The sequence below is a fragment of the Mastigoproctus giganteus genome, chromosome 7 (genome assembly GCF_048544385.1).
Source record: "Mastigoproctus giganteus isolate SK-2022 chromosome 7, ASM4854438v1, whole genome shotgun sequence".
Classification (NCBI taxonomy): Eukaryota; Metazoa; Arthropoda; class Arachnida; order Uropygi; family Thelyphonidae; genus Mastigoproctus; species Mastigoproctus giganteus.
The window spans coordinates 207816095-207828596 of NC_143581.1; the positions used below are offsets into that span (position 1 = coordinate 207816095).

At 37.3% G+C, this 12502-nt stretch overlaps 1 protein-coding gene across 1 annotated transcript in view; it reads left to right on the forward strand.

The window, feature by feature from the left end:
- LOC150083625 (protein lin-28 homolog) overlaps window positions 1-1478 on the forward strand; it is a 63486-nt gene extending 62008 nt beyond the window's left edge. Inside the window, exons 3-4 of the mRNA XM_090378544.1 lie at window positions 88-260; window positions 1226-1478. Coding sequence (XP_090234670.1) covers window positions 88-260; window positions 1226-1478 — 426 coding nt within the window. The remainder of the gene's footprint in view (window positions 1-87; window positions 261-1225) is intronic.
- Window positions 1479-12502: the final 11024 nt, after the last annotated feature.

Sequence of the window (12502 nt, forward strand, 5' to 3'; positions counted from 1 at the left end):
TTTGTAACGGTATTATATTATATTAAAAAGTATATATATTATATTAAAAAAGTTGCGGATCACTATTTTAGCCAAAAATATTTTCAGTCAGTTATTCGCATGCCTGGTTTTCGGAGTCTGGGAGAAGAGGAAGAAGTCGAATTCGAATACAAGATCTCTAGTAAAGGCTTAGAAGCTACAGTTGTGTCCGGACCAGAAGGTCAAGACTGCAAGGGCTCCCACCGCCGACCACTGTCTAAGAAGCGTTTTAAAAAATTGAGGTAAGTCGAAATAGACTGAATGGAGTTCACTAACTTTCCCTTGGTGAACTCCATTAAGGATTAAAAAACAATCGATGAAATCTTGGTATCATATTATTGCTAAAGGGTCTGCATTCAACAAACATCACTTAAGAGTGAAAAGAATAAACTCAAGTCTTTGCAGATTTTATAGCTGTATCGTGGGAGGAAGCGAAATTTAGGAGAATAATCTTTGAAGGATTTTTTTCTCTCTCTCCCTCTTTTTTTTTTTTTTTTTTAGTGATTTTCAATAGTTTTGCAGAAATTGGGTCAAAGTACTGTAAATTCACATTTGGTACTAGGTCGTGAACAAGTAATAAGTTGTCCCTAAATTATCAAAAGCAGAAAAAATTTTAAATCGTGTTCATGTTGATTTATATTTTACAACTTTCTGAAAAAAAAAATTTAAACCTAATTGCTTTTTAAAGAAATAATTTTATGAAAAATAATTTCTTTTTAAAACAAAATTTCTAAAAACAATTAAAAAAAATTAAGATTTTTTTTAATTTAAAGAAAATTTATTATTTAAAGAAATTATTTACTAAAAATTATTTCTTGTGGTAATTACACGGTAGATAAAATGAAACAACCAACACTTATACGGCTTTAAATTTAATAAAATATTAGTTATCCAAATAATATTAATAATACATTAATTATTAAAGATTTATAATAAGATCTCCACATTCTGGTTCAAATTGTGAAGTTAATGGTAGTGGATATTCTCAAGGGAATTCTAAAACGGTTTTCGAAAAATCGCAGTCCAAAAATGGACTCAACTGGAGTACAGTATAATGAGTTGGAGAGAGGTTTTTAGTGTAGGATTTTAGGCGCATCAGCGACTTAGACCATATTACGCCATTTTGAATTAATATGTGTATTCATGGCCCAATTTGATTTTTCTCCAATTCTTTTCACGTAATTAAACATTACTTTATTTCTTTTAGGTGCTACAATTGTGGGGAATTTGCCAACCATATTGCCGCTAAATGCACCATGGGACCACAACCCAAACGATGTCATCGCTGCAAGTCTGCTGACCATTTGATTGCAGAATGCCCACAGAAGGAGGACAAGAAGACACGAAACGGCGATGGCCCCCTTAATAAGGAGACCATCAATTGCAAACATCACGTTGATGGAGAAAGCGAAAATCGTCCATCTGGCCACGAAGAATACAATAAGACGGAAGTCTGCTAATACTGTTCATAAGGGCCAATAAATTCATAGCTCTTGACATTCTATGAAGTATGTAAAAACTAGATTCGAAACTCTTTTGCACGAACTCGACAACAATAACAAAAAATGGATGCTGCTTAAAAGTCTGTCATATTTTAATAAATTATGAATTAATAATTAATTATTTATTACTATTTTAAAAATAATTAAAATTTGAGTTATTCAGACGGTACACTGGGTTTTTCAGTGTTATTCGCGGTCCAAGCAAGAACTCCTGCTACCCGTTTCCCCAACATTATTTCTCACACCTTGTCCTAAGCTATTATCAATCCCGTTTATAGGTGGAATAAGATTAAATAAATTGTTGTTGTTCGGTATGCTTTTTGTCTTCAAGTAAGAAAACTATTTGGTTTTCCGAAACAGCAATAAAGAAAATAGCTAGTCCGAAATTCATATATGCAGTTATTTTGAAACTGCATTTTTTAAAATAAATTTTGTGAAGTAATAAAACTGCACATGAATAATATAATAGTAAGCTACTGAAAGGTATTATGTTTCTTACATATTTTTAAATTTTTTGTATTTCATTTTTAATAAAAAAAAATTAGGCTGAAATATCACTTATTTCTGCTCTAGCTATTCACGTGATTTCAATTAGAAGTTAACTGTTCTGACTTTATAAATCATAGTTGGGAAAGTTAACCTTAATTGCAATTTATCTTTCATCAATAATAATAATAATAATAATAATAATAATAATATTCAGTTCCATTATATAGCCAGTAAAGGCAAACCTGGTTGCTGGCGTTTACATTTTTTTTTTTTTTTCCTGTACTTTTATCGTTACGATCTAATAACTTCTCTCTCTCTCTCTGTTTTTTTTTTTTTTTTTTGTTTGTAAATCGGAAGTCACTCAAAATTTAACAGTAGCGAAACACTACCGTAACGAACGCGGCGTAAAATAAGGACGTCAGACCATGACCTGCCGTAACAAAGTCGGGGTGAGAGAAAGACGTCCCCCCCCCCTCGGTGAACGAGGTGGCTGATGATGCTAACCGTACTCACAATGTTTAATTAATAAGTACAAATATATTCATAATTAGAATATTTTGGTTAAGTTTTACATTTGGCAGAAACGTTGACTATCCCAGAGATCTCTAAAAATTAAAAATATTTATCAGCTACTACTTAAAAAAAAAACACACAGAAAAAACTAAGCTTGTAATTCTGATTAAATAGGAAGCAAACAATTTTTTAATTATCGAATTTTCAATAGTCTAATGTAATTGCATCATACCTGTTTTCTCTCATCTTTAGGAATCTGTAAAATAATCTTAGAACTAAAGCTAGTTTAAAACATCTGATTAAATTAATTAATAAATACGTTATTTCTCTAATCTGCACAAAATTAAATATGGCATACGTTGTTTAGCAGTTTCTAGCACAAAGTAATCAACGACCGTTGAGACATCTGTCGTCTGTCAAAAGCAGACGAAAAGATTTTAATTTTATAAGAAGAACGCTAGTTGGTGCAAGAGAGTTTTGTAATTATTATTAAGTCAAGCTTTGAATTTAAGAGAGTCCACTGTATCATTAGTGTGATATTTTTAAAAATATTAGTCTGAAGCACACTTAATTAACTCAGGGAAATCCAATGTTTTATATTATTATACTCGTACATATACCAGCCATCCATCCATTCTTGTTTTTTTTTTTTTTTTTTTTTTTTATGTCAATAAATAAAAAAAAAATCCAGTTTACGCATTTGGTATTATTAGTGTATTTTATTTTTCTGCCTAACATTAAATTATTTATGGAAGTAAATTAATACAAGAAAAAGTGAATCAATCAATACTAGGAAATACTAGATAAGGAACTTCACAGGATGAAAGGTCGTAATTTTAAATAGATATAAATGTCAACAGCTACTTAAAGTAACCACCTCTCAAAGGAAATAGTATTTATTAGTACTGGTTAATAAATTAACTTAAACTTGCTTTATTTGCCGTATATAAATGAGCACACAAGGTGATCTAAAGTGAATTATTTTAAAATATAATATGAAATGTAAGTTCGTTTTACAAATCACATCACGGTCCTCGTGGCTAGCAAGTGGATATAATTACCGTCCTCCCCCACTCTGGCGTGGAAGGGACTTCAATTTGATTCCCATCAATGACGCGAAGAATTTTTATGAGCTTTTTTTCACGACGTGGCTAAATTAGCCGGTCTCAGGAAAGCATGGTTTTTTTCTCCCAGAAATTCGAGTTTTTTGTCCAGCGAAGAGCAAATCGATAACAACATACGCAATTTATAGACATATTATATACGGCGCAATATGGCTTAAATCGTTGATGAGACTAAAACTCCATAACAACAAACAAGAAGTCCTAAGAATAAATGAAACCTATTTCAAACTTTGGTTTACATCGGTCTGTAAGGCGGTTTTAAATGGGTAGTAATTATGTTTTCTTTTGATTTGCCATCTTCAAACAGATTGGTAGTTTTCCCCGTACCACCTTCACATTTGCTATAAGGTAGAATGGGGAAATTGCTAACCAGACAGCTTCTATACCAAGCAAAATTTGTGCCTAGACCGTTTTAACATTTTCATAAAGTTGATGAAGATAATATCAATGATGCACGAAGTTCTCGCCTGACATCTCATGAGATATGGAAATCTTCAAGCAAAGGGACTTATTCGTATCAAAGAAATAAGGCCGGACAGATGGGGAACTTTTCGAAGGTGCAACAAAGTCAGCCATTATGGGTAGCACGATGGGTATAATCACCGTCCTCCCCACAACGGGTCAAAAAGACCCGAATTCGAAACCTGTCGATGACGCTAGGAATTTTTATGGTTGGTTTTTTTTTTTTTTTTTTTTTTTCACAGCGTGGTTTAGTTAGTCGGTTTCCCGTGAGGGTAGCCTGGTTTTTTCTTGTCATTGTTAAAAATTTTAAAGGAGGGAAAGTGTATGATGCCACTACAACCAAAAACTCTTACTGAGACAGCTTATAACTAAGGTAACAAATATTTCCGTTGTTTGAACCCCTTATACTCAAAAGTTATTACGGAATTTGAAGAATGACGTAATCAAAACTTAAAACAAATGAAAAAAGATATGTCTTGATGTTGTACATCGCTTTGCCTGGATTATGTAAACGAGACATTCTTGACAAACACATTCCAACATGTGAATAAAATTCGCATCGATGTACAGCAATGAGACAATATCACCCTCTAGAATTTTGACATTAAGTGACATCCATGAATTTCCCATTTAAAGTTATTTTACGTTCATCCTTTGTTTATCATGTTATGATTCAATAGCAGAAGTTGATTTTTTTTTTTTTTTTTTTTTGGTAGTTGTTGGCGCATCGGCTTCTGTGGCCATAGTGTACCTCTCAAGGTTTTTTGCAGTACTTTGATCCAAGCCCGAGGCGGAATTCGAACCCGCGACCTTTGGGTTGCCGGGCAGGTACTTTACCCACCTGGTTAGCCTGATCGGCTAGCAGAAGTTGTAAAGTTAGTGACTAATTTCATCAAGGGTGATCATTGATCTTTTAATTCTTTTCAACTAAGAATTTCGTAAGGACATTTAAAAGAATATAGCATTCCTTCAGAACTGCAGTAAAATATTCTACATTACTTTTCTTTGGCACAGAACCATTCGAAAGGTAAATTAAGCGAGACTTTTTTCTTTACAGGTTGCGAAAAAAATATCTTTAGTCCCATTTGCAAAAATCACACCCTATGCTCTCTATATGCATGTACACCAATGGTAGGAGCACAGTAAAAAATTTGAAGTGCTGGTCACTGGGGATCCCCCCCAACTCCGCTTAGTATACACTGTAGCAGCATCAAATGGAACATTATGGGGATATCAGAGGCATGTTTTACTCAGATATAAGGAATGTAGAATTTGAATATGAGGAGTACAATATATATAGAAAGGACGTAGTAGTGTAGTGTATTGCAGAACTGCAGATATTTCCCCAACTCCACTTGGTATACTCTGTGTAGCAGTGCAAACTCTGCAAAGCCAGAGAAAGTGAGTTTTTATGTGACCTGCATAGTGTAGTGTTGGGTTATGTTGGTATGTTGTTCCTCTGGCCACTTATCAGCAGAGATCCAGAAATTAGGGACTCTCCATTGCTCTCAACACAATGAAAATGATACATAAAGCAGAGAGACAGGACAGGCGGGGGTTATGCTCTTAGTTAAGAAATACATAAAATGCCTCCAGTTGACATGGGTGGCCAGCGCAATGCTGATTCAGTTTGGTGTGACATAAAAACTTGGAGAGCAAAAATGAGATTAGAGTAGGAGGGTATTATAGGCCTAATGACTAATGAGTACAAAGAACAGCTGTATAGAGAAACAAAGTGGGCTAGTAAATCAGAATGTTGGTCACACACACTAGCAAGACTTGTTTCTACAACAGCATGTTAGAGAGAAGAGAGAGTAACACGCATTCATGCATTAAGAATTTACAGATAAAACAACCACTAGGTGGCAGTAATCACATTGTGTTGATGTGGAATTTACTTAAAGATATAATTACCATCAGGGGTAAAGGGAAGGGTTTTTGCTTTCATAAAGGTGAATACAGTGGTCTCAGGCAGTTTTTAAATTCTATACAGTGGGATCAAATGATGTTACCAACAGCAAATTCAAAATAGGAAACATTCAAAGAATTAATCTTGGAAGCTACTAGGCTTTTTCATACCAACTAAAAAATATTGTTCAAGGTTTAGGCCTAAATGGATATCAGATGAACTAATTAGACATGTGACAGAGAAGAAAAATGCATGGGACATATATATTAACAGGTGACACGGAAGCCTATGGTAGGTATAAGCTAATCTGCAATGACGCCACAAAGCACGTTAGGAAGCCAAGGCAGATTACAAGGTATTTGGCAAAGAAAGCCAAGAAAAGCAGCAAAGACTTCTTTACTTCTATTAACATTAGAAGGAAGGTGGTTGAATTACATTGGTCCACTTGATGTCAATGGTTTAATTGTTAAAACCTGCTCAGTTTGCTGACAGGCTGAATAGGTATTTTTCATCTACATTCACACATGACTAATTCTTTAGGAAGGAAGAAGTTTATTCAACTCTTACAGGGAGTGTAATGATTTTGTGATAACTGAGAGGAAAGTGGAAGAGATATTGTTGAAACTAAACATGGAAAAGGCACCTTGGGTAGATGGGAACTATCCAATCATATTAAGAGACGCAGCAAAGGAGGTAAGCAAACTCTTAGCCATGATTATGAGAGCATCCTTGGATTGAGGGTCTGCGCGGGTAGCACAGTGATATCGCCACCTTCTACAACATGCCTGTCGTCCCGGAAACTTCTATAACACCATAAGAAGCTACCTTACAGCCAGAGAAATAAATATCAAAGCACCATACTGCAGAGCCAAACGCCAGGTTTACAGGGTCTTCCCAAGGGGAAGACCCTGTAAACTGTACTGGGGCCGTTCCTTTGGAAAGCCATACTTGATGACTTTCTCACCACTAACCTGCATGAAGTTATCTCCCAGGCCCATGCAGATGATCTGATTCTGGCTGTATCAGCAGACTGCAGAGCACAACTAGAAAATTCTGCAAATCAGGCTCTCTCGATATTATAAAACTGGGCAAGGGATCATAATCTTGAAATCTCTCCAATGAAGACTAATTCCATATTACTCAAATGCTCCTTCAGAAGACGTCCACAAATTAAGATAGACAAGAACACAATACGTTTCACTACTGAATTGAAATATCCAGGAATAGTCCTCGACTCAAGATGTACATTCCGCCCACAATTGAAACGCTTGCAGACAAAGTTAAAGAACTATACTGCCTTGGTCACCAGAATTACACGGTGGGATTGGGGCCTCAACCGACGCACTCTCTCGCTGTTCTATAGAGCAGTATTTCTACCGGTGATTACATACGCTGCAGGGATATGGTATCCGAGAGCAAAAATAGCAGTAAACAGAAAGAAACTCGAAACTGTTCAAAGATTTATCCTCATTACCATTACCCGGGCCTGCTGTACTGTCAGCACCCATTCCCCTCAGGTGCTGGCAGGCACCCTCCCTTTGGACCTGGAGGTGATACGATGCGGGTTGCTCTACCAACTATCAAAAGGCACAACTGTGACCTTCGTGGAACATACCATTGATCCCACGAACAACTTAAAGGCTGAAACGAAGCACCTTAACCTCCTTAATTTACAGCAGACCTGGCAAGATAGATGGGCTAACTCCACTAAAGAAGATATCACTAGGAAATTTATTCCACATATCAACAAGGTATATCCCAAATCTTCATGGTTCTCCCCTATACTGCACACAACTTTCATGCTAAGAGGTCACGGATCCATCGGAGCTAAGCTCTCAAGTCTTGGAATTAATGAATTATTGATGATCCCCTCTGCCACTGCGGAGAGGTGGAGCGTTGGAGTCACCTAATGTATGACTACCCTTTGTATGAGGACCTTCGCTGCATTCTGATTACCAGAATTAACTTCAATCCAAAACACCAGGAGAATTACTTGTTGGACAGTGACAGAGAGTACAAGGCCTTCTCGCAATATTACAAGATCCGCCTAGAACACTTCATCAGAGAGTACCATGAGTCATACGGAAACAGCCGATGGCAATTCCCGGGTAAGTCATGATTTTATCCCTTGCAGAACCTGTGGCATGTATTCCAAGATCGACCTAGTAGATAATCTTAACTCACTTGGAGATTCTTTTCTTTGTCACGTTGTAAGGAGCGCACCGATCTTAAGTTACAATTTGATGCATTACTAGAACAATTTGAGTCACTGAAAAAACGGGCGCTTGCCCTCGAGAATAATGGAACTGGGAGCTCGTCAGCGACTCAAGACTCTAGCAACATACCAAGTGATGCACTCCCGATTCGGGCCCCAGAAGAGAATAACCAAGTGCGAACTACTCTGGTTCGAAAGGACTTAGTTTTATTAGGGGACTCCATTGTCAGGGAAACGGGAAATATTTTTTGTAATAAGGATAGGTGGACTAGAACGAGGGTAGTATGTCTGCCGGGAGCAACTATTAATGATGTCACCAACAGATTGTCAGATTTTAAGGGGGGTAAAGAGAATATTATTATTCATGTGGGGACTAATGACATTAAACATACACGATCTGACGATTTGTTAGACAAATATAGGACCATGCTGAAGAAATTCTGCAAGTTAGGTCACAATGCCTATGTGTCTGCAATTCTGCCCAGGCATGATAGGAGGGATTATATGCTAAAAGTCTTGTGAATTAACTCAAGACTTGAAGGACTCTGCAAGGCTTTTGGGGGGAAATTTCTATCAGCTTGGCCCGCACTTGTAGGTAGAAGAAATCTGTTTTGTAGAGATGGAATATATTTAAACAAAGGTGGTGCAAGAGTTTTTGCCAGTATTATTGAGAATACATTAACGGTTCAGGAAAACTGCTAGTTTTCGGGGACAAAGGTAACGCTTGCACATACCTCAAGAGTTCTTGTTTGTTACTGCAACAGATCATATTAGCAAGATGTTCTGAGGGCAGAAACTTTAAAATGAGCCGACAGCTAATACCAGGGAACAAAAAAGCTTAAGTAACTTTAAGGGGTATGTCAGGGTACAAGAACATACAAGAACACTAAGTCTTAATTGTTTATACAGCAATGTCAGAAGTGTCGTAAATAAAACGAGTAAATTCGAAATGCTTGTTAGGACAAGTAACGCTGAAATAATAGGGCTTACGGAAACATGGTGCCACTCAGAGTTAGGGGATGATGAGTTTCAGTACAGTATGTATAATGTATTTAGGAAGGATAGGGAATATAGAAGGGTTGGTGGGGTCGTGCTTCTTATCAAAAGCAACCTGAGCGCGACGAAAGCCTTTCCGGATTCGGACGTTTCGCATGCTAATATAGAATCTGTATGGTGTGAGATGGAAGCAAAGGTATAATGAGAGTGGGAGTAATCTACAGGCCAGGTGATTGTGAAGATTATGATGAGAGCCTCTACATGCAAATGGAATGGGCAAGTAAGCGTGAATGTCTTATTATGGGCGATTTTAATTTGTCTCTAATTGATTGGAGCAAATGGGAAGGAAACTCCGCATGGGGGACAAAATTTTTAAATCAACTAGATGATTGCTATTTGTATCAACATGTCAGGGAAAGTACTAGGGAAAAGAATGCTTTAGACCTCATCATCACCCATGAACCAGATGACATAATAGGGCTGACAATTCAGGAACTAGTAACAGGAAGCGATCACAGAGTTCTACAGTGGATGATGATGCGAGAGGTAGCAGTAGTAAAAGGCAAAGGAATGGGCTATAATTTCAGGAAAGGAAATTACGACGGCTTAAGGTGCTACATGGACTCTATTAACTGGGTAGATATATCTCACAAAGAGCGAATACAATTGAACTATGTTATACCTTTAAAACATTAATCACAGAAGCCTTGAATGCTTAAATACCATTAAAAAAATACTTCGCGAGGATGATTCCAAGTTGGATGAATAATGAAGTTGCCAGATTACCTGAGCAGAAAAAGACAGCATGGAAAAGTTACAGAGCAATAAAAAGTACAGAAGCCCGTAACAACTACAAATTGATCTTTAATAGTCCCACAGAAAAGGTTAGGCTGGCAAAGGCAGATTATGAGAAATCGCTAGCAAAAAGAGCAAAGGGGGGGGGGTAAGGAATTCGTCACATATATAAATGCAAAGAAGAGAAGAACAAACCAGATTGGACCCCTTATGTAATGGACGTGGGAGAGTATTGGATACCCCAGCTGAAGTTGCAGATGAAGTCAACAGTTATTTTTCATCGATATTTACAGAAGAAAAACCCTTTACGTCAATGAGAAATTATGGGAGTGAAGTCGAAAAAAATGTAATTAATGACGTTGAAATTTCACACGTTTATTTAATGAAAAAACTTTCGAGCCTACAGGCCAGTAAGGCTCCTGGGATTGATGGCATATACCCTATAAGATTATAGGGTATATGCCAGGAAGAGCATTGAATCATTGAGGCTAATTATGCGAGCATCACTGGACTAGGGTGTGATTCGGTTGGATTGGAAAAGTGCCAATGTGTCTCCAATACATAAGGGCAGTTCTAAGAGTGAAGTAGGAAATTACCGACCGGTTAGTCTAACTTCAGTAGTAGAGAAAATCATGGAGACAATAATCAAAATTGGAATTCAGGATCATTTAGATAGAAATGGAATTCTGAAGGATACTCAGCATGGTTTTGTAAAGAGAAAATCATGTTTAACTAATCTGGTTAGCTATTTTGACAGGTTCACTCAAGAGCTGGACTTTGGGAATAATTTCGACGTTGTTTATTTGGATTTCAGCAAAGCATTTGACTCAGTCCCACATGAGTTGTTACTTTATAAGCTGGAACAGGTTGGAATCACAGAGAAAATCCTTAAATGGATAGCTGGATGGCTTCAGGGCAGGAGGAAGAGGGTTGTGATAAATGGTTATTCCTCAGATTGGATTGATGTAAGAAGTAGGGGTCCCCAAGGATCAATATTAGGACCACTGTTGTTTTTGATTTCCATAAACGACATCGATGAAGAGATAGAGAGCGTGATGTCTAAATTTGCAGAAGATGCAAAGCTGAGTAGAATAGTTAAATGATCGGTGCCAAGCAGAGCTTCTTCAGAATGACCTAGATAGACTTCAGGGATGGTCGGAAAAATGGCAGCTATGCTTTAATCCAGCAAAATGTAAGGTATTGTACCTAGGAAACAGTAACCCCAAAATAACTTATACACTTGGCGGAGTTGAACTAAAGCCGGTAGTGGAGGAAAGGGACTCAGGTATTACGATACGGTCAGACTTTAAGTTCTCTGAGCATTGCAGACAGGTTGCAAGGAAGGCCCACGGTATCCTATCGATGAGTTATCGAACAATCGCTAGTAGAGATAGGAACGTCATAATCCCCTTATATAAAGCTATTGTTAGACCACACTTGGAATACTGTGTTCAGGTATGGAGACCCACCTAAAGAAAGACATTTTTCTTCTTGAAAGGGTCGAGAGACGGGTAACTCGTCTGGTGAGATCGGCAAAAGGGCTTGCATATCAGGAAAGACTGAATATGTGGGTTGCAGAGCTTGGAAACTGGACACCTCAGAGGAGAGTTGATTGAGGTGTTTAAGGCTCTGAGAGGCATAAGCAAAAGGAATGAGGATGAAATTTTCCCGGTTATAAATGATTCTCGAACTAGGGGCCATAATTTCAAGTTATGGGGGGAGATGTTTAGATTGGATTGCAGGAAGTTTTATTTTAGCCAGCAAGGTATAAATTACTGGAATAGGTTACCTACATGGGTTGTAGAGGCTGACAGTTTGGGGAAATTCAAAGGTCAGCTGAATAATTGGGAGGTGGGAAACGCTTAGGTTGTCCATTTCCTTTTCTCTTATTTATTAATTATTATTTTTTTTATTTATTTTTATTCTTATCATTTTATTTTATTTTTTTATTTTATTTTTATTTATTATTATTATGATTTATTTATTTTATTTTTTTGGCTGGTGCAGCATACGCCATAGGCTTCCTTGCACTATGTGGCCATTGCTAATACTAATACTAATACTGCCACGAGGTCGTCACAAGAAGATCCCTACCACTAGAATGACAACACACATCTGACTAACTCGTCTTGCCCCTGCGCGCGTAGCACAGTGGTATCGTCACCGTCCTCCCCACACCGGGTGGAAAAGGTCTGGGTTCGAATCCCGTCGATAACGCGAGGAACTTTAATGGGCTTTTTTCACTCCGTGGCTGAGTTAGTCGGTCTCAGGCGTAGATAGCAAGGTTTTTCTCCCCAGTAACTGGGGTTTTTTCGTCCAGCAAAACAGGCATATCGACCATAGAACATACGCAATTTACAGACACAAATATGGGTTAATGTATTTAATTACGGGCGACCCTAAAATAATATTCTTTTTTAACTAGCCTTGCCCAAATTCAAGCAGGACGGTCAACCTGACTACCATCAATATTTGTATA